This window comes from Mytilus edulis, chromosome 5 (assembly GCF_963676685.1).
Source record: "Mytilus edulis chromosome 5, xbMytEdul2.2, whole genome shotgun sequence".
Taxonomy (NCBI): domain Eukaryota; kingdom Metazoa; phylum Mollusca; class Bivalvia; order Mytilida; family Mytilidae; genus Mytilus; species Mytilus edulis.
The window spans coordinates 88,471,950-88,496,360 of record NC_092348.1 but is presented as its reverse complement, the minus strand read 5'-3'; the positions used below and the strand labels follow the sequence as shown (position 1 = coordinate 88,496,360).

At 31.6% G+C, this 24,411-nt stretch overlaps 1 protein-coding gene across 2 annotated transcripts; it reads left to right on the top strand.

Moving 5' to 3' along the window:
* Positions 1–984: 984 nt before the first annotated feature.
* LOC139524737 (U3 small nucleolar RNA-associated protein 4 homolog) lies at positions 985–24,173 on the top strand. Of its 2 annotated transcripts, XM_071319788.1 has the most exons (19): positions 985–1,114; positions 3,133–3,247; positions 3,858–3,912; positions 4,766–4,885; positions 5,178–5,246; positions 8,759–8,843; positions 10,537–10,705; positions 11,122–11,197; positions 11,571–11,618; positions 12,082–12,253; positions 12,950–13,032; positions 15,004–15,103; positions 15,957–16,117; positions 16,695–16,890; positions 18,042–18,148; positions 18,440–18,535; positions 20,276–20,458; positions 21,372–21,473; positions 24,037–24,173. In XM_071319788.1, exons 2-19 carry the CDS (start codon positions 3,144–3,146, stop codon positions 24,151–24,153), a joined length of 2,043 nt encoding a protein of 680 aa, XP_071175889.1. In that variant the 5' UTR covers positions 985–1,114; positions 3,133–3,143; the 3' UTR covers positions 24,154–24,173. The 2 variants fall into 2 exon arrangements, with proteins under 2 accessions (XP_071175889.1, XP_071175890.1); XM_071319789.1 differs by lacking the exons at positions 985–1,114; positions 3,133–3,247; positions 3,858–3,912; ... (1 more) ...; positions 5,178–5,246; positions 8,759–8,843 and adding an exon at positions 8,950–9,023.
* Positions 24,174–24,411: the final 238 nt, after the last annotated feature.

Sequence of the window (24,411 nt, the reverse complement as noted above, 5' to 3'; positions counted from 1 at the left end):
GTGTTAATCATACGTTAATATTTCTGGACAACCCCGGCTTCTTTATTTTATTCTTTTTTTTTTGTAAAATACCTTGGACTATTATACTAACAAATGTAGGACAGAAAGTCACTGGACAAAATGTAACAGACAAAAAGTCACGGACAAATAGTCACAGAACAAAAAGTCACAACTCATTTTTTTCTCCGCATTATTTTCTTTAAAAAAGAAAAAAAGAAAATAATGCTTGTATTTTCACAAAAACATTTTTGTATTTTTCTTAAACTATTGCATATAAACCAACTTTGTAAACAAAATTTATATATTTTTTTAAATTATCAAAGATGATCACTGTTAATAGAAAAAAAAATGTACTAAGAAATATATCCTTTGCATGATTAAAATTAAATAAATCTTATTTTTTCAATCATAATGACACATTTCCTAAACTTTAATATGAATATTTGTATTAAAAAGTAAATATTTCAAGATATTTTTCCAATATATCCAATCAATTGTCAACAAATTATTTGTGACGTTTTGTCCTGTGACTTTTTGTCCTATCAAATTTGTGACTTTATGTCCTGTGACTTTTAGTCCTGTGACTTTCTGTCCGTTTACCTACCAGCACAGGCACTCGTCTCAGAAAAAATTCCTACATATCTTTTATTTTCAATAAACCATCATTTTGACAAGGTATAGAGAAATTACATATAGAAATTTATACTTTTATATAACACAAAGTTATATAGGGGGAAAAAATCATGAGAAAAGTGCATTTGTATATCAGGTGCCGATTTGACCAGATGCCAATTTAACCAAGTGCCGATTTGACTAGATGTCATTATCAAACGCAATATGCTTTATTTGAAAATAAATGAGAAAGTAGTCTAAACCTGGGGTTAATGCATTGATTTTATAGTCCCATAATAAGAAAATCCTTCACAATTGTTTTCCAAATTTTGGTAACGCGGAATATAAACGTTGTCCTTATCCGAGATCCAGTCCTGCATTTAGAATAGATCAACATGGCTGCGCCCATTTGAAAACATGCGATAATTGTTTACAATCTTTAGCACTGTCCACACCTGATTTATTTTATCATATTTGATGGTCAAGGTTTCCCTTTCCATAGGTAAAGTTTGTAAATAACAAGTGCCGAAGTGGTGTTGTTTGACAGACCATAGCAAAAAATATGTCTGTTTACTAGGCCTAGTGCTAGGGACAATGTTTTTAATATAGTTTTACTTTTTATCTAAACATGTAAAAATGTGATTTTTTACATGCACATACATTATCAGTTAAAAAGTAGTACCAAAGTCATTATATTTAGGCATCTTCGTCAGTTTGTAAATCATTTGTGAATATGTAAATATTTTTTTATTCAGACACCAAAATTTATTTTAGTATTGATTGTACCTTGAACTAATATGAGGCAGGCATTACCTGTAAATGGGGACGATTAAATGTAAATATTTGTTGAAAAAAAAAGAAACGGAAATACCGAAACGTTTCCGATTTTGGTTCTGTTGTTAGGGATTTTAGTTGTGACGTTATTTAAATTATGACGTCATATGCAATGTAAACAAAGAAACGCTATCATCAGGTAACGTTTTTTCATATCAAGGAATTATTAAAAATGAAATTGGTATTGCGCGTTCCTTCCTATTTTATACTAGACTGATAAATATATATTTTACTCAAAGTTTCATACAAACGAGACCGGAAAAAGAAAGTACATTGTACATTTCTGCGCATGTCCGGGATTTCAAAACATGACATAAAAAAAATTGAACGATTTTGAGTTCATTAGTACAATGAAAAATTCGGGAAATTATCCCAAATTTTTTTTTTTATTGAATTTTCTACTGTTATTGGGGACTTCGTCCCCATAATATACTAACAGTAACAGGACTGGAAACTGATCGATCTGTTAAGATTTCAATGCCCCGATAGCACGATTATTGATTTTTTGAAATGATTGACAGCTTATTGTGTCATGTAGTGAATCAGCATTCGGTACATGTACATGTAAATAATAGATTTCGTCAAACAAATCAGCCGATAGAAGACTGTTAAAATTGGTGGATTTGAAATAAAGAACAATTATTAAATCAATAAGATTAAATGCAAAAAATTGATATTGTTTACGAAAAATTACTATGAGGCAGGCATAAAATTTAACTGTGAACATGGTGAATGGGGACGAAGTCTGTATGAATTAAATTTTTATTCAAACATTCATGTATTTCAACTTCAAAAGATTTTAGTTGTGACGTTATTTAAGTTATGACGTCATCTTCAATGTAAACAAAGAAACGCTATCATCAGGTAATGTTTTTTCTTATCAACAGAGCTCTTGATAAGCTACGTATATGCATGATCACGCAATAAAAATAATTGAAAACCCAATGCAATTGCCCATTGCAGAGTTCTAAAACCCAATTCATGCAAAGAAAAATTAACCCAATAATTTGTCAAAACCATGAGTTCTTAACGCTTTTAGTCGATATCATGTGGGTTATTTACCCTTATCTTTTACATAGTCGTTGTGTAAATCTATTTTTGTAATATTAAAAATCGGAAATGTCCTTTCGTTCTAAAAATAGATTGTTGAAAGGGTCCCTGTTGAAATGTTCCGTTGCTTAAAGGTACGGTACACGTGGTGAGGAAAACATTTCGATCTTCTCTGCCTTTATCCAATTAGCGTTAGCCATGTCGTCATTATTCTTTTCGTACTTCTAGGGACTTAGCATAACACTTAGCAATGAATTAAAACGAAAGTAAATTTCCGGTAAAAATATTGAATAGAAGCATGTTTTAGTTTCCTTTTGAGAGGATTATGATGATAACAAGACTCAGCTAGTGTTGTCATGAAGCGTCCCATGAACGCACAGGGTCGTGCAATGGCCCGTCCAGGCATGTTTGCGTGCCTTAACAATAACAGGGATAGATCTCGTCAAAAACTAAATCAGTTGGCGCTTGAAAGTCCAAATCACTTATATGAAGTCAGCATCCGAATCCGAAACTTCTAATAAGTAAATCCAGATTTATGTAAATAAAATAAAATAAAATAAAATCATTCAAGGTACCGATATTTAACTGATATATTTAAGCGAATGTGTAAGTAATGTATAAACTTTTTTTTTGTAGATCTATAAGAAATGGGTGAATTTAGAGTACATCACATAAGATTTTTTAATTACCAACCGCTTGCCATACATTGTATAGATTATAATAAAGAATTAAACCGAGTGGCTGTGTCAAGGTAAGTTAATGTAAACCTTTATATTTTTATTCTGATTCTAAAAATAAACTGAATTGCATGTAATTAAACAATAAAAATTTTAAGCTCTAGCCAATAGGGGATGGGAACATAAAGTTGTATTTCAGTACATACATATACCTATATATGTATGTTCGGAAAATTGGTTTCTTTTTGCTTACTTCAGTAAGCCTCAATCAAATCATATAAAATTTGGTAATATTGTTAGAGGCCACTCAACATGCTTAACACAGACCTACTTAGAATTTGACTGATTTCAAGTTTGTCTAGAAATTATTTCATGTATTTAATGTGTGTAACAATGTGAAAAATGCAACAAGATTAATATTGCAATAAGCAAAACTTAATAGTTGTAGATTGTAATATTCTTGTTGAAGGAAAATGAGAAGAACAATTTTAAATGAAACATTCACAGTAGTTATATATCATGTGTGCTGATGCAATACTAAATATCACTATCAAGAAAAGACAAAGTATCTTAATTAATTACATAAAAAGGGGTATTGAATGTGTTTTACAGCATTAAGTTTTAGCATAGCACGTACATACATCAAATTACTATTTTCCCTTCTTTGGTTTTGTTTTTGTTTAGATCTGATGCATCAATAGAGATCTGGAGCATTGGAGATGATTGGTATCAGGAGAAGGTAAACAACAACAAAAACAACAACAATACTTTATTTTAAGAGGGTTACACAGTTAGCTATATAACTAATCTTCCCTGAGGCCCTCATCATGAGAAATCAAACAAAATGCAAACATATACATTGCATACATTAGTATAAAAAGTCAAGTATGATAATAATGTTTAATACAACTTAATAAAATGTGATGAAAAAAAAAAAATGAAAAAAAATAAACATGATGACATGATCAGTTTTTAATATTATTGATACAGCTAGGTTGATTTCAATAAATGATCTGTTATTTTGTATTTGAAAGAATTAACATTTGTAATATTTCTTAACGGTATTGGTAAATTATTCCACAAGAATGGTCCAGAATACATAAAAGATTTTTTGAACAATTCTGTTTTTGGTTTAGGGAGTATGAGGTTTCCTTGAACAGCGTTTCTCGAGGGGTATGGATTTCTGTCTGAAACATAATGAAACTTGTTAGTAAGATATGATGGGGCATCATTTTTAATGCACTTAAATGTCATCACTAACTTATGATATAACACAAACACATAAATGTCATATATAGATAAGACAGCCAGCACTTATTAGTAATTTAGGTATCTGAGAATTCCTTAAGTGTCTTTAAGTAAACATCACAGGGTTGACTCCATTTAGGATATCAAGTCAAAAACACAACTAGAAAATAGTGAATAACAGAAGGAATAGGTAGAGTGCAAAACCTAATTGTAGGTTGAACAATGTGTTTTTCAAATTTCAAGTTAAATGTCAAATTTTGTTATTGTATATGTGCATTAAATGTACTTGTGTTGATATTAAATACTTGCAAATTTGAATTAATTTCATGCTCAATTATTTTTAGATGATTCCCGGTAGTGAGTCAAGGTCAGTTGAAGCCATCTGCTGGCAGGGCTCAAGGTTATTCTCTGCAGGATTAGATGGTAATGTGACAGAATATGATTTAAAGAAACTGAAACCAAAGGTACATTTTAGTTTTATACTCATACCTTCAAATGATACTTGTGCTATATATTGTATCAACTTAAAATACTTGTTGATATTTATTATATCTAGCAAGGTGATCCAGATATATGCCATGCAGTGATATTATGCTGTATGCTTGTAAAGAAAATAAAATAAAATCTGGTTTTTTTTTTAAACTTTTTATTTGTGATTTAAAGTTATCTAATGAATTCTTGCAAGTTTCATTTTGCTTTTTACTGTTTTGAAAATTAATGTCATAATAGAAATTTCTGATATTATTCTTTCCACAGGAACTGGCTCCTTCCAATGCTGGACCAATATGGTGTTTATGTAAATGTGCCACTCAACAGTTGTTAGCTGTAAGTTTAGAATAGTTCGAAAAGATAACATATTTGTAAATATTTTTGGAAAGTTTGCTATAGCTTGCTATTGCTACTTTCCTTAGGCGTCGGCCTCAACTTCCGGGGAGACAGACTATCCCAATGTTCTGCTCCAAGATAATGTAGTACTAGTGTTCGACTTCTGATTCTTGGATACTTTGAGTTGCTACTCTTTTGAAAAGATTACAGCTTGAATAAAAAAGGAATGAATGTTCAACGACAATTCAGATGAATTTAGCTTCATATTGAAAATAAGTATCACAAACACTACTTTGCGGATCGGCCATTGGCTGAAGAGAAAATCAAAGAAATCTACGCGAGACAGCGTTTCATTCATGAATATTTCATGAATGAACATTTTCCCGCACTATTTTTTACTATGTACGATATTTACAACTGTTTATTATTGAATAAGTAAAAGCCCGAGTGCATCGAAAGAGTCCGGTATACGAGAACAAGTTGATTTTTGACAAAATTGTCGGATAATTGACAAGTGATAATAGTTTGATTTATTTTAAAAATACACAGGTGATAGAATATAAAATAATCAATAATTATATGGCTTATGTCTCACGCCAAGGACGATTAAAGGTAAATACCGGCTTATAGAAATAAATAGAAAAGTGCATTGTTTTTGTCAAACTGACATCGATCTGAAAGTTTTGATGCCAAAAATCATTTGAAAACTTTTAATTCGTTAAGTACTAGTGTTTCACATTCCAATGTGGATATAAGGACCTTTACTCGTTCAGCATGTTCAAGTGGATCAAACTGACAACAGAAAAAACATTGTCTTAATGACAATTAGTATCATAGCATCCATATAATTTAAAAGCAACTGAGTCATCAACTACTTCTAAGAATGTTATAGTTCAGTGTATCAAGACCGAGATCAAGCTAAAGACAAGTGCTGTAGAAATTATTAAAATGATTTAATAACATTTGTCCATGTACTAGCAAAATGACTTTCTTAGTGCTTAACAATGCAGTGGCGGATCCAGAACTTTTTATCCTCACTTTATTCCTGGGGCAGTATGATTTTTTAAGATTGACCTATAATTAATAATGTGTCCCCACAGAGGCAATGATTAAATAAATGGCTTAAAACAAAAATCTCAAATGTCATTGCCTCAAGGGCAATTACGCAGCAGCAACTAAAATGTGTTACAGGGTTATAAGCACCTCAGATCAACATTGTATGAATCTAGTGTATATAAACTTTTTTATTCCTGAGGTCATACTACTGTTGTTATGCCCCCACCATATTGAGTTTTATCCTTGTTTTTTTCTGTAAGTATGTACGTCCCTTACTTGTACGTACGTCCATACATCCCAAAATTGATTTCTGTTCTCTTACTTTAGTTTGCCTGAACCAAATTTTATGAAACTTATATGCAACCACAAAACACAAGTCAAGTTTGAATTTTGTTGGCGTCACTTTTACCATTCTAGATGTAAAGGGGTGAAATTTTCAGTATACCCTATCAAGTATATATACCTTTATATATAAAACATAAACATAAAAACGGTCTTTAGATTTAAAGGTATAGATATATAAGAATGTGTCCCCAGTACATGCATGCCCCATCTGCACTATCATTTTCTATGTTCAGTGGACCGTGAAAATGGAGTAAAAACTCTAATTTGGCATTAAAATTAGAAAGATTATATCATAGGGAACAACTATAATACTAAAATGACGAGGTCCAATTTATCAGCCGTCATGGGTTAAAAAACGACAAATCAAAGAATTCAATTTTATATATATCCAATATAGGACAATGGTGTTGATTTAAAAAAATTACAGCACTCTTCCACATAATTAATATTCACCTGTTACCTATTACTTATCGGTACGTTTCTCATCGGACAGGCGCACCACCAAACAGTGTATTTCGGATTTTGCCATGTACACGGGTCATATAGTCACAGGGTTGACACTACTAAATTCAATCATTGTCAAATTGTTCCCTATTGTAGTATTTTAAGCAGTAAGACTTTCTAAGATGACAATACGAGTACTAAAAATCTGGACTTAAAATAAGGCGTATAGGTACAGTTTTCAATTTGTTAGCGGGCATGGCATAAAACAGCGAATCAAAGAATTCAACATTATTTATAACTAAATTAATAAATATAGGACAATGCTGTTGATTAAAAAATACTCCATTCCAGGACCTTTTGTTTTCAATTAATATTACCAATAATTGATATAAGTTCCAGGTCGACGGGTTCAAACAAACAGATTTTGAAAGCAGAGAACACTGTGCATCTTATAATCGGCATGACTTTATCAGATGGCAATCCCAATACTAAAATAAGGCGTAGGCATAGTTATATACTTTAATTCAGTCACAGACCCGCGATATCACGGGTGTGTTCTAGTGTGTACTAAGTTTCAAATTCATTGGACTTCAACTTCATCAAAAGCTACCTTGACCAAAAACTTTAACCTGAATGGGACAGACGAACTGACGGAAGGACGGACGGACGAAGGGACGCACAGACCAGAAAACATAATGCCCATAAATGGGGCATAAAAAGTGATTTTTGGAAATTGCTGGCGAGACAATGGTTTAGTTAAAAAAATCAAAACAGTGATTTAAAATACATATTTAAAATAATACACGTCAATAACCTATTTGAAATAATACTCATATACAGTTGCAAACTTTCCACAGGTGCTATCCAGCACTTTGATTATCTTAGCTATAGGACACCTAAAACCTTATTTATCTATGTATATTTAAAGACGGGTATAAACACAACATGTACAAATATTGCTGCAGTTGATGAGGTATAAATATTTGTAATGCTTCAAGCCTTTTAATTTATATTGGGATGATAACTGTTATGTTTTGAACTATTAAACTGGTCATCATACCACTTTACCTTCAATGAGTTACATTATAATCACAAAAAGGATAGACCTCTTATTGATTCACCCCAGTATGTTTGTTACTCTTTTATGAGTGATGTGCCTATTGTCACACAATTGTAAGAGTATTTATTTATGTGCAGAATTCCAATTTTCATCTTCAATACTTTCATGATTTTTCCTGAACTATTTTATTTTTTGTTGTAAATATTCCTAAATATCTTATGCCATGAAAAAGAATAAGTCTGTTTCTAACTTGATCTACTCAGAAAAGAGTTGCCTACTCAAAATCATTTATTGTCCTGATATTATTTTTTTTTAATCAGATACAATGTAGACATGAAGACTCATAGCATCGGACACTTCAAGCTACATGTATCTTTGCAGAAAAAAATGCCTACCTACCTACCCACCCACTTTCTCTACCTTTGGGTAGGGTTTGGGCAAACCTAAATAATTTAAAGTGTGGCCTAATTTTGCATACATTGAGAAATTTGATTATGCAGTTGGTTTATAAAATATTAAATAAAAAAATTGAGAATGGAAATGGGGAATGTAACAACCCGACCAAAGAGAATGTTTTGTTTTAAAAATTAATTCATTTTATTGACAGGCAGGAACAGAGGATGGATGTGTTGTTGTGTTCAGTACACAGGACGATTCTTTAATGTATCATCAGGCATTTGATAAACAGGAGGGTATGTATTTAGTACACAGGAAGATTCTTTAATGTATCATCAGGCATTTGATAAACAGGAGGGTATGGTACACAGGACAATTCTTTAATGTATCATCAGGCATTTGATAAACAGGAGGGTATGTATTTAGTACACAGGACGATTCTTTAATGTATCATCAGGCATTTGATAAACAGGAGGGTATGTATTTAATACACAGGACGATTCTTTAATGTATCATCAGGCATTTGACAAACAGGAGGGTAAATATTTAGTACACAGGGAGATTCTTTAATGTATCATCAGGCATTTGATAAACAGGAGGGTATGTATTTCATACACAGGACGATTCTGTAATGTATCATCAGGCATTTGATAAACAGGAGGGTATGTATTTAATACACAGGACGATTCTTTAATGTATCATCAGGCATTTGACAAACAGGAGGGTAAATATTTAGTACACAGGAAGATTCTTTAATGTATCATCAGGCATTTGATAAACAGGAGAGTAAATATTAAGTACACAGGAAGATTCTTTAATGTATCATCAGTCATTTAAAACAGGAAGGTATGTATTTATATTAGTACACAGGACGATTCTTTAATGTATTATCAGGCATTTGACAAACAGGAGGGTAAATATTTAGTACACAGGAAGATTCTTTAATGTATCACCATCTGGCATTTGATAAACAGGAGGGTATTGAATTAACTCTAAATGATACGGAATCAAAGTTCCACATGTAAAATAAAGGGAAAGATATCAGGGTGAAACCAAAAACCATAAAACAAAGAAAAACAGACAAAACTTACAAAACAACAAAAATTGCAAAAATACAAACAGCAATCCATAAAACACTTCACAGAAAACTAAATAACCCAACCAAGAAGAGGGAACAAACTCAGGTGCTCTGTAAAGAATTTAATTAACTTATATTTGATAAAAAGAAAGTTTTTAAAAAAATCCATGAGGTTGCTAAGCCAGTTGGAACCAATCTTGACCATCACAATTCTGGTGATGTCTATTTATAAAATTGAACTTTGTTACAGCATAAAAAAAGGTGTAAAATACCCCATTTATTTCGATATGTATCTACCGGGTATTACAAGTGTTGTTTATATTTAATACTATGACTACTTTTCACATCCATTTTGTACACAAATATGTGTATAATGGCCATTTAGGTAAAATAAGTCACTATACATTAAAAAAAAATCATTAACAAAATACACACTATTGATTACTTTATATAGTAGATAGAGACTAGCTGTTAAAAAATTCTGGAAAACCTGTAAAAGAAAACAGTGCTGCTTGTACTTGTTTTCTTGATATTTCACATAACAATGCAGAAATTGTTAGCATTGCAGTACATTTTAATAATCTCCCCTTGAATAAGGACATACAGTTTCCCAGACATTATCTCCCCCTGTCAAATCACAGATTCTTAGTTTTCTAAATAAGATTTCATAAAAAATAAAAATTCAATAAGATGAGAAGTGTACCTAATGCAATTGTATATTAAAGAAAATTATGTCAAATTCTTGGTTTTATTTTGTTTTAAAAAATACATACTTTTAAATAATCAATTAGATGAATTGTCCAAAAATGGATTACTGTTTACAAGTGAGCTCTATATAATGCTTACTTTAGCACATATTTTAAAAAGTTGCAGGGATATAGATAACTATTGGTCCATCTTGTTTTTTCTAGGTAGAATATTAAGTATAGCCTGGCATCCAACAGAAGATTTAATAGTGACAGGGGGTGTAGATAATATAAGGATTTGGAGTATTAACTCAGGCCACGCTATACAGAGACTAACACTAGGCAGACAAGAGAGAAATAAAGAAACCATTGTGTGGTGTGTGGCTGTTACAAGGTATGAGTAGCAGAACATCAGAGTTTTTGCCTTGCTTTGCATTCGTTCAAGAGAATACATACTGTAGCTATATACATGGTCAAATGAATTGTTTTTACTCGAAATATTAGTTTTATTAAACAAAAATGATAAAAACAGGAATCTTTTATAAAACTAAAAATTTTGCTTTAAGACCACTCAAGACTTTAATGAATATGCTTCTTATAAATATGTTTGTTGTTGACATGTATAATTATAAATCCTTGAAATTTCCATGTTTCAATTCTTACAGCGAAATTGCCCAAAATTTCACTGTGTTACAGTAATGGTTTTAACAATTATAATTCTAGTATGTTAGGATTATCAAATTTGTCATAATAAATATTCAATGCAGTATTAAAATTTGGAGTGTGATAGAATGTAATTTTGTATTGTAGTGACTTCACAATAATCAGTGGAGATTCCCGGGGAAAGACCTCTTTTTGGAATGGAAAGCAAGGAACACTTATAAAGGTAAGACATGTGTAGCATGGTCATGATTTCTACAAACTTTGACTTTTTTGTCAGGCATAGGACCAACTGAATGCAGGGGTTTGTTGGTAAATTAAAAAATAAAATGGTTCTACATGGTAGTCAGGACCCAGAGGTAGGACAATCTTCCCGAAGTCTGTAAAGAGACTGATAAAGTTTTGATTTAAGTGCAGTGATTTCATAAGTAAACAAAATTTATTGTAAGAAATAGAGTTATCTCCCATGGAATTTAAATGGTAATTCACACACATTTTTCATGAGAGTTTTCACAGTTATTAATGCCGGAAATATTGTAATGTATAATTTTCCTTGAATCATGCTAAAAAGTTGTATTTATTTTTATTTTTATTTTTAGACATACCAGAGTCACAAAGCAGATGTTCTATGTTTAACGCTGAATGAGGTAACTACTTTATTGTTGCTCTAGATTTTTAAGAAAAAGATTGAATCCTTAATATTCTAACATTTAATTTTCAAAATTCAATTCCAAATACAAAAGGGATTTAAAACTGTATATAGCTGATTCAAAACAACTGAATGAATTTAAATCAATGTTACTTTGGACTTGTGATGAATATAACAAGATTGAGAAAAAAATGAAGAGATGTAGTAAGATTACCAATGAGAGTGCTATCCATCTAAGTTCATATGTAGTAGATGTAAGAACTGTAGGTCACAAACCTTCAAACTTTGAGCAAAACCGATGTAATTTTGAGTGATTACAAGTTAGACTTTGTAGCATATCAGTACCTTGTATAAGTTCCAGCCTAATTTCATTTATATTTTGACTTTTTTTTTCAAAAACCAAAGGAATTTAAAAAAAAAATGTAGTGTTTAAACAATCGAAAGATTTGCTAATTTTTCAGGAAGAGAACAAGGTGTATACTTCTGGTGTAGACCCCTCCATTGTAGCATTTGAGTATACCCCAGCTAACGTTGAGAGTGATTGGAAGTTATGGGTCAAGTCAGATGTTTATCACTTCCATACTCATGATGTCAGAGATCTGGTCGTGGCAGGAGATAAAATTGTTTCTGGAGGTAAGAAAGTAGGCGGAGTTCATTATATTTAAATTTAATTGGATATTATCAAACAATCAAATTTACCTATATACAGGTTTAACTGTACCTCATTGTATTTTTTGCAGATGTCAATATTAATTACAATGCTTGAGCAAACTTTAATACAAATAAAGCAAGCAAGCAAACCAAACCTATAACTTGCTAGCATTATGATTACAGCTGTAACAGCTGGTTGAGACTTGATTTACCGGTAGAGCTTGACATATACTATAGACTCATTGATATTGTTTGACACTAAATACTGACAGCTAAATTTCTTGCCTTCTTTTTTTTGTGTGTTGCTTTTGTGCTGTCTTTTCTGACATCTATCTAAGATCTCATACTTTTCACATAGAAAATACACATCTGTCTCAAAAATTTGAGATGCAGTGTTATTTTTTTCTTTTTTCACCAGGCTATGAAAATTAAAAGAACGTACTTTCCCTTTTTCACACATAAAAGGCAAAAGACTTATAATTCTTCAAAAATATAAGCTATTTACAAATGTTTTTGAATCATATGCGTTAGTTGTTATTATATCACTAGCAATAGTTTATTTTTCAAATTACAACTTTTTTCTGATTAGTTACTTAGGCCAACATTTGTAGCAAATTGTGTATCATAGATTCTTAATGTTCCCATTACATGAGATGAATATTTTTCTGTATGTTTTAGGTGTTGATACAAACTTGGTTGTTGCCATGGCAAAGGAAACAAAGGGTATTAAACATAGGCGGAAATATCCAGGATTTCCAAGTGTAAGTTAATGGATTGTCTGTATTTCTTTGTCAATTTTTTCAACAGTTAAAATATAAAGTAGAAAGAACATAAACCATGTCTACTTTGTTTGATAAATTGGTACAAAAATAGAATCCATTTTAATTCAGAATTGTACTCATATATAGAAATTTTCAGTTATAGGTTCACTATATATGGTTTTACTTGAGATATTCCATAACTTGAGAAATACTTAGCACAATAACTATTTATAGAAGAACCTCATGCTTTCCTGCCAAATATTAAAAAGTACATAATAGTTTGATTTTATAGTAGTACTTCTCTTGAGACAATAAGTCAATATGATCTCTATCGTATAAAGGCGGTATGGTGACCTATAGTTGTTAATTTCTCTGTCATTTGGTCTCTTGTGAAGAGTTTTCTCAATGTAACAATATGACTGTGACTGAAAAATAACAGAAAGTAAGACCAACTACTGTGAATTCATTTATTTTCGTGGGTACCAATTTTGTGGTTCTGCCAAAGTCTTGCTTCAACTAATTTGTATTTCATTGAACATTTTAATTTCTGGTTCTTTTGTACCCACGAAACCCATGATAGTTGGTATCCAACGAATAATAATGAATCAGTCAAAACTACCGTATATGCTACCTATATATACTGAGTGCCAATGAAAACGCAACACTTTTGTTTTTCAAAAAAATCTTATAATTTTTATTTTATTTATATTAGAACTTTGTATAGTTAGTTGAAAATGACTTTTAAGACAATTGTCGACAATTTTACGGTTGAGTGATTTTGGAACAAATGCGAAGTATGGGTTATTTTAAAAGGACATAAACCGAGTTCACCGCTTTTCAACATACCCACTATTTTCACGATTTTGTCATTTAAACCTTGGCTAATGTCATGAATTTTCCCGCCCTTATTCTTAACAAACTGCAATAAACATCTGAGTAAATGCCAGGACTTTCTGACAACCAGCGACATGCAGTTTTGGGCATGATCCAATGAAGCCTTTCACAGTATACAATTACGAGAAGACTGAAGTTGTAGCCTCTACAATAACCCAAATCATCCACAAATTCAACCAAAATGAATCATTTTATGATTAGCCACATCCCGGGATACAAAAAGCAAGAAACGGTCAGCAAGACCGATACATTTGGTCTTTAACATATCCGATATCGACTCTGATGGCTGTTCAAAGGTCACGAGAGTTCAATGGTGGTCACGGTAGAACCTTTGGAGAAATTTCGGTAAGGCACCATTTGCGCGGAAATTGTTAAAGAGCACCACAGTCTTTCCTTAGTGACATCTAAACGGCGGTCTGGTGTAAACATCGAATTCTGTAGACCAAAAAAACATTCATTATGTACCAAAAAACATTAGTGGTGGTTACATAGACATTTGGCACGCGCCTTGGCCAAAAGTCTTGCTTTTCGCCGGATTTTGGTCCAATCGAGCAAGTTTTGCATCAGATTTATCATGGTTTAGACGATGAAAACCACCACCAATATCATAAAGTCAGCTTGAGTTTGCTTTGCTGGACAAGTGGAATAAAATTCCTCGGGATCACATTAAACGTCCGGGATGATCAACTCCACGGCACTGTGGAGATTGCACTGCACCACGGGGCTGTAACATTTGTGTTAGGACTGTGAGTTGATGATTCGACATTGGATGTTTCGTTTACCTATTGCGCACGAAAGATGACAAGGAAACAGTTTTTGTTTGATATCGATCTATTGTTAAAATTGTTAATTTTCAAGAACAATTTATTTTGAAAGATTATCATTTCTAGTATAAATTTTATTCTTGAAAAACCAAGTGTTGCGTTTTCATTGGCACTCAGTATATAAAACCCAAAAATCTTTTAAATGGTATTCCCTCTTTGAGAAGACTAAGGTAATAAAAGTCAGCATTATTTTTAACACTATAGTACATTTGTTTGTTGTAAAGTCTAAATTGTTTGTTTTATTGTTTTATAGTATTCCATGGTCAAAGTTGCATCAGAGGCCAAAGTTGTCATGTTACAATATGCAAATTACTTAGAAGTTTGGAAACTTGGACACACCACTAAAAATTCAGGTAGATATTGATTATAATACTTCATTGACCAGACATCATAATACTGCAACTAGAAGAGATACCAAAGACTCTTATTCATAAGTAGAAATTGTTTCTTTTATTTAAACCTAACATTACCCCATATTTCCTGAGTGCTTAGTGATAGTAAAGGAGTAAGGGCAATAAGGTCCGGTTTTGGCCCAAGAAAACAAATTTTTTTGATAACTGTTTCAAAGAGGCACATTATGTTTGGAAATGAATAAGGTAAATATAAATAAAAAACATAAAGATTTTTATATGATGACGTCACAATTGAGTCATAATAAGTACCGATTTCTTTCATGAAAACACTGAAAAATGCAGAATTTATGTAGTTTTTATGTAGTTTTCCATCGTTATTTCCATTGTTGAAACATCCTTCGCAGCCAAGAAACAACAAAATAATTTCAGAGAAGCTTTATCATAACTATTGACATAATTTCACTAAATATAAAGTTGTTTCTTGGGTAAACTCATACTTTTTCAAACTAAAACATACTTAGAATTAGATGAAAAACATGGAAAATCTAGATTTTTTTCAAAATATGCAAATTTAGTCATGGTTTGTTGCCATGGTAACTCTTTCAATGTAAAATTTGTTTTTATTTTCTCAATACCTTGTACCTTAATTTAGTGTCGACAAATGTATGAATATGTGTGATAACTTTTTAATTTGCGGAAATATATGGGCCTACTCCTTCGTCATTAGTTGAGTATTTGACTTGGTGGATCACCTGTACCAATAAACTCCATTAAAATTGGTATCCCCCAATGAATAATAATGAATCCACAGTAGATAAGTATAATAAATAGAAATTTCCCTTTTGTTTTACAGATAAAAGTGGAGAAATATTACCATTGATGTCAAAACCAATCAAATTGTTACAACTGAAGACCAAGGATAGTGAAAGGATTGTGTGCTGTGCCATTAATAAAACTGCTGAATATCTGGCTTATAGTGATCAAGATACAGTCAAAATATACTCATTATCAATGGTGTGTTATTGTTAATAAATGATTAATTTTTAGTGTTAAATACCACTTTCACCACCCTTTCCTTTATCATGGCAGTCAGTTTTATTTGGTGGAGAATCATGGAACATTGGCAAGCACTACTTGTCAATTAAGATCAGAGTTGAATGCATCTTGCCTCAGGTAGGTTTGAACTTAAAACCTCCACATAGACCAGAGAGAGGCAAAAGATTCAAACTCATTAATTCATGATATACTAACAAAGCCATGATAAAAAAAAGAATAAGACCAACATACAAAAAACAGTACAATGAATAAAACAAAGAAAAACTAAACACTGAGCAACAGAAACCCCACCAAAAATTGATGGAGATTTCAGGTGCTCTGGAAAGGTAAGAAAACATTGCCCCACAGGTGGCACCTATCTTTTTGCTCATCGAAGTACAAACCTGGGGATAAGTGACAAGCTAGTGATCATGTTAGGGCCCTGTTTATAAAGAAAGTATACTCTAGTGCACAATAGACATGACAGTAACTTCTTGAATTTTACACAAAATCTGTGAACTAAATATAATTAATTTGTTATCTTTTTATATTTCAGGATAACCAATATGCAATGACACCACAGGTCACATTAAAGAAGGTTAAAAGCAAATCTAGTCTTTCACCAGCACACAGAATGCAGTTTACTCATGATGGGAGGAGCCTTATCACTGTGACTGACAGTACAGAAATACAAGCCATCAGTCTTGATGACAGTGAAGCAGTTATTACAGCAACTATTCCACCATTGTCAGGTTAGTAACATCTACACTGGAAATTGTCTAAAAGCCTGTGAATTCATGAGGGGAGCAGAACCTTTTTCAGGACGTCAGAATCAGTTGTTTATTAAGCTTGGGATTTCCGGAATGACTCTTTTGGAATACAGGAATTCTTTTTTTTTTGAATTTTGGGATGTCAGGATTTATTTTTTTTTAAATTCGGGACCTCAGGATTTCGGGATCAGGACCCCTCCGACCCCATTAATCAGTATTTCTTATGAGTTATTATTAATTTTTGTCACATTAAGAATTTTCATGTTGAGCTGCATGAACATTTGGCAATGAAAAGAAACATCATAAATACTTAGAGATGTAGTGATTTCCCATATTATGTCACAACTTTAATTTGTCTAAGAAGTTGTCAATTTATATTATAATTGCTTTGGAAACAAATTTGAGTAATTTTGGAATTGAGAGAATGTACTGTTTATTCATTTATTTTCATGGATACCAATGTTTGAGAAAAAGTTTTATTTTCAAGGACCTTTGGTTGGTTGGTTGGTTGGTTGCCAAAGTCTGCATACAAACTGATTGACAATTTTCATAAAAACTGACTGAAGTTTTCATACAAACTGACTGAAGTTTTCATCCAAACTGACTGAAGTTTTCATCCAAACTGACTGAAGTTTTCATCCAAACTGACTGAAATTTTCATCCAAACTGACTGAAGTTTTCATACAAACTGACTGAAGTTTTCATACAAACTGACTGAAGTTTTCGTTCAAACTGATTGTAATTGTGTACTTCATTGAACATTTAGATTTGTGTTTACCTTAACCTGTGAAATCTACATAAAGTGGTATCCCAGAAACAATACTGTAGATTCAGAAATTATTGCCATGTTTTTATTATTGTGAATAATGCTATTGGATGGATATCGCAATAATAAGATTCTGATAACTGAAACATAGATCTGTATGCAGTTTATTTTATGAAATCGTAATAATTGAACTCATATATTTTTGTCCATTCTTGAAAAATCGCAATAATAAATGCACACAACAATTTCTGAAATTACAGTAATGAATCCCCAGTTATGGGTTTTGTAAGTGATATTGTTGATAAGGGAAAGAAAAAATATAAATTCTTTAAATGAAATTGCAATAGCTCTTATATTTTATATACAGATGATGTAGACTCTGTCCATCTGTTATGTGTAAGTCCAGATGATAAAATGGTGTGCTTAGCTGACCATACTAGAAGTATACTCATCTTTAATTTAGCAAAACAACAGGTATGGAAAAGAGAAAATCTTTTGACCTATAAATTTGTATATCACATATGCAAGAAACTCATGTATTTTTTGAGATACAAAAAAGATTGTATTATGATCAATGTTAATCATCTCGATTTGAATATTTCTTTCCAATATTTATAATTAACACATTTTGTTGTGTTTTTTTCCCTTTTTTTTTAAATGGTGTTGATTTATGTAATATTAATAAACCTTTTATTAGATATGAAAAAAATAAGTATTTAACAATTTTTACCCTGCTAGATAATTGTTTTGCATTGTTATTTTTAGATTCACTGCAGATTACCAAGATATCGTTGCCAAGCAACGGCTGTGTGTTTTAATGCTGATGGAAGTAATTTGTTGATAGCATATGCAGACCAAAAGGTAAACATCCTCAACCAATAGAGACTGGACGAATATCTGAATTGAGCTGTATTGTAAAAAATACATATAATCTATTGAAAGTCGGTACTTTCTTCTAAAGCATACAATGGAATACAGTATATTTGAAATAACTTTAAAAGAATGGGCTTCCTTTTTCCTATTGTAGACAAGAAAAGTTTGTGACTTTCTGCAAAAGATCAGTGAAGATTGGAATGTGTTAAAAATTTGCTTATTTGATGGCATGTCAACCTTCCAAACCTTTTTATGGTCACATTAATGGTGCAATGTCTTACCACACAAACATTGTTGGAAGGTATTACAGTGACTTGACTGTAAGTGTTGCTATCCACCAATTGCAATTCATTCAAAATTTTGACCAAATTGCAATTTGTTTTATTAAACCAAATTGTTCAACTGGTCAGAAATTTGAACCAACTGCTGTAGAAAACCACAGTCAAGTCGTGAAAGTGCAAGGTGATAAAATAAAACATACTTACAATCCTATAAGACTTTAACTCCACTTTAATGATGGTATTACTAAATCAGTCTATCAATCTGTATAGTTATATTATAGCCATTACCATACTAAAGGTGAACTGTTTTATTTTTAATTGCTATAAAAATGTCCAAACTAAGCTTTTATATAGTTTTTCTTTCGAAAAGTATTCTATATTCATAAAAATCACACATTATGTGAATAAAAACATTTCATATTCAGTAAAATATTTGTGAAATTGCAATATGTTTGTAGGAAGGGGAGATAATCTTTTTTGGTTTCAAAAAGTCTTTATTCAAAAGAATAGTATTTTAGGTTATCTCCCCAAGGAAACTTATCAATAGCATATTGTTATTTCACACGTATTTTACTGAATATATGATGTATTATTTTAAATGATATATGATTCTTATAAATATAAAATCCTTTTCGAAAGAAAAACTATATAAAAGCTTAGTTTGGACATTTTTATAGCAATTCAAAATAAAACATTTTACCTTTAGTATGGTAATGGCTATACTATAACTATACAGATTGATAGACAAATTTAGTAATAACATCATTAAAGTGGAGTTAAAGTCTTATAGGATTGTAAGTATATTTTATTTTATCACCTTGCACTTTCACATTTTGACTGAACAACTTGTTCAATATTCTGACCAGTTGAACAATTTGATTTTATAAAACAAATTGCAATTTGGTCAAAATTTTGAATGAATTGCAATTGGTGGATAGCAACACTAACAGTCAAGTCACTGTAAAACATGCTGTATATAAAAGAAGAGATCTTTCACACTCAAAAGAAAAACTGATTCCATCCTTTTTACAATGAATTTATTTATAATGCTGTAAAATTTGATATTAGATAGTCTTAGGCCATACTTTGACCAATAATTTCAAGTTTACTTTTTACACTTTGTGGTAGAGAGTTGTTTCATTGGAACTCATATCACATCTTCATATTTATATTTATCACATCCCAACACAGGCTATCTCTACATCACCAACAATAGGATCTGTACTTTTTAATTACATGCAATATTTTTTTGTTTAATCATATATAGCAGACATTGAACTACAGTTCTACAATATTGCCATTTTGATCTGTTGTACCTATATATATAGCCTCTGCTTTTTTTATGAATTGTACTTTTTTAGCATTCATTTCTTACCGGTACATTAAATTCCAGATCCTTTGTAAAATCCATATTTAATGTTATTTACCATGTTTTTGTTCATTATAGATTTATGAATATAACCTAGAAACAGAAGAATATACAACATGGTGTAAACAAACTTGTTTGAAGTACCCTAAACAATGGCTGACAAGGCATAGTAAAATTATAAACATACAACAGCACCCAAACGACCAGAATAAAATTATATTTCATGATGAGCAGATGTTGTGTGTATTAGATAAATCACAGGTAGGTTGTCATAGTAACTTTATATAAAAATAGTTGGTATCACCTCATTGTCGAAGGCCATATGTGACCTGTTATTGTTCACATCCCTGTCTTTCTTTTTTCAAATGTCCTCCTCCATTTTAGAAAGGAAATACTTCCATTTTGGTGATGACAATAAAAATTACCAAAAATAAATATGCCTTTTATAAGATAGTAGGGTCACTATGATATCTGGTCTTTGCATTCCTTAGTCTGTCTGTTCCTCTATTATATAATTCATGTATTATGAAAGTTTTTGGTTTTAAGTAGTTTGCCAAAAAGTTACGGTCAGATCCACTTGAAATCTCTTGCACATGTTCATTATAATGAGAATCTTTAATTGTATGCCGAACAAGGATTGCGGCCCAGATTTTGCAGTTCATGGAACATGGCAATTATATAGGGTGTCCTATCTACTGACATATATTATATTCTAATTTACAACTATCACTATATGAATACTCTAGGAAATAGTATTCAATTCTAAATTTTATTTTGTAACAGACAAATATGAATATTCAAGTAATACATAACAGCAATGAATATTCTTAGTAGTTATTAACACACACACTATTAGTAATTAATAAAACACAATGAATATTCTAAGTAAAAATAACACATACTGAATATTTAAAGTAATTGATAACAAACGACACACAAATGAACATTGTAATTATTGTTGATATTTAACAGCAATGAATATTTGAAGCTAAGTAATTCATAACACACAACGAATATTGTAATTAATTGATATTTTTAGTACACAATTCCTCAGATACAAAGCTTATAATGTTTTATGCCAGTTGCATGTTATGACTTATTTTAGTGACCCTCCAATCAAAAGGTTTAAATACCAAATCAAGTAATTAAAAGCATACAATGAATATTATTACAGAGATTTCCACCAGTAGAAGCTCCTTTGTTCAGTTATTCTGCATGGCAACATCAGGATAAAATACCATCATCCACAGCATTTCACATCAGTAGTAAATATAAGGTAAATTATCAGTATATGAATTATGTACATTTAAGGTGGTACCTAACACTACAGGGAGATAACTCTGTAAAATCAGCTAAACGTTTTAATTGCGTTGTGTTGTTAAGGGAATGTTAAGCTTCTCAATGATCAAAATTAGTGTTTGTCAAACTGCTTTATAACCAGTGTAATTTTTCTGATAAATTGTTTGGTTCAAATTTTTTGAAATTTTTATATTTTTGTCAAAGGGTCTAAGTAAATACTTTGTTAAAATTTTATGAAAATTAAACAAGCCAAATTAATTTTAGTGAAAGTTTTGGGTACCACCTTAAAAATCACATTTATTCTGTGACATAAGAATATGTATCAAAGCAAAATGGCTTTGTTACTGTTAGGCCAACTAAAATTAATTAGTAGATTTTCATCCAAATTTTTGAAAAAAATGGGGCGGGTGGGAGGATTTTATTTTTTAAATTTTATTTCATATGAAACCTTCTTGTCATGTGTTATTCATATATGCAATTGTAATCGAATAAGCATATATAATACATCCATAAGGTATCGTGTATAAGACAATAACAATCAAAACCAAGGAGTAACCAAAGACTTATAAAACCAAAGACATTTACATCAACGGTTACAAATAAGAAGTACGAAACAACACGAACTCCACTAAAAACCAGGAGTGAAATCAGGTGCTCCAGAAGGGTAAGCATTTCCTGCACCGTATACGGCACCCGTCATGTTATTTCTTTGTTCAGTTCGGTAATGATGAAAGATTGTTATGACTGAGGAAGAATATCACTGAGATATGATTTCTGACACACTTTTGTCATGATGGCGACCATAAAATTTCTTGAGTGATGACCTTAATTTGATTGATTCATAGCCCTGTCTTAGCAACTTTTGAGAAAGCAGTATTCCTCGTTCAACAAAACCAACGTACTTTGAGCTATCTCTAAAGTAACGTATCAATTGAGACACATATACTCCATATGCTGGTGCCGCTTTTTTCAAATTCATAAATATATATCTCTGATTGGCAACAACTGTGCTACATGTAATTGCCGCTTTAGAAACCTAATTTATAGTAAACAGCAGAAATGTGGAGAAATGCTCTCTTCAGTTGGATTACCTACATCAAATGTATTTTGCTTTCTAAGCAATGTTTTGTTGTTCTTATAAAATGAAGCAAATGCATTGGTATTCAACAAAAGTACGAAAAGTACAGCATAAAATGAAAACTCAAACAGTGTTTAAATAATAGGGTTGGTCCTTAATATCATCAAGATGCAAATACAATTACAATGTAGAACATAAAGTTGTTTAATGACTCTATTGTGGGTATTGGACAGAGGTTGTTTTCTCTATTTCTACAAAAAACGAAATTAAGGCTAAATCTAAATCTAAGACCTTGCTATAATTAATAAATTAAAAATGCGTATGTTTGTCGTTTTTTTTTAACTCAATATATAATTATACGGTCAACAATCTAAAAAGTTCATGCTTGTGTTAATTTCTTTATTCAAGTCAAATGTGTTCCACGATTCTAACGCTTTTGGGTTTCATTCACAGGCCAGATTTCAGGGGCGGATGCAGGAATTTTCGAAAGGGGGGGTGCTAACCCAGGGCAAAGGGGTGGTGCAGGGGGGGTGCAAAACATATGTCCCGATACAAGTGCATTGATCGGCAAAAATAAAGGGGGGGTGCGCACCCCCGGAACCCCCCCCCCCCCCTGGATCCGCCACTGGATTTCTTGACACAAAGTCATTGCATAAATAAAATAAATCCAAGGTGTTTTACCAGAGACATATATACACGTATATGTCTCTGGTTTTACTCACAAACATTTGTGTCATTTGTGACCGTACGGCGATTTGCGTTCTTGGACACATCGTATAACTTGTAACCCGAATATTTCACGCCCTTCTCGTAATCAATCTCTATTCTCGGGAAATGATGTTGTCATCATAGATCAGCAGAATATATGGACTTAATCATTCAGTAAGAATACGAGAAATACGAAAACCGAAATTTGAGAAAGGAAGTTTTACATGAAACAAAATCATCGACGGTTACCGGTAACGGAAATTAACAAAATCCGGAAATCGTTTTTTTTTTTCAAAAATAAAAAAAATCGGGGCGGAAAGATTTCAGAGGGGCGGGCGGGGATGAAAATCTATCAATTAATTTTAATTGGCCTTATCAGTTTTGCAAACTGTTTGATGGATGAGTAGTCTAGCTAGGTATTGTACAGACCTCTTTAGATTGTGACAAGTAGGGATAGGGTTTCAAGAGTTCAGTCATTTGTATAAATGGTAAGGTCCAACTGAACTAGTATGTGCCAAATTGTATAATGTCGATTGTTGATATTGTGTATATAATTCTTGCTACCATTACATTGTGATTAATGTGCTAATAAATCTCATTATAAAGAAAATTATGTCTCATTTTGTCAAAATAAGTTTTTAATTATCACACATGCTTTTAAAAGTAATATTCTTATACACTTTTACTTTGTTTATAGCTAATTATGACCTCATGTTAAAGAATGAACCAATGAATTTGTTTTGTATCTTTTCAGTTTTTGTTACATTTAGAGGCTATAAAGGATAACTGGTTAGTGGCTGTAGAGAGAACACCATTGACATTGACTGAATCATTACCTCCTACTCTGAAGGAGAAAAAGTTTGGTACATAATAATAAAATTTATAATTGTGTATGTTTCATTTCAATCTATGTCATTGATCAACATGCTAAATTGAAACCAACCTCGAAGGCATATAAATAAGAAGAAACAGTATGACTGCCAGTGAGACCACTCTCCTTCCAAGTCATATTGCAATTATAGGACAAAGTACAGCATTAGACAGAGCCTTGGATCACATCTACCAGCAAGCTTCAAAGGGCCTGCAGATTGAATCAATTAAACCAATTCAAACAGGAAAACCAAAGGTC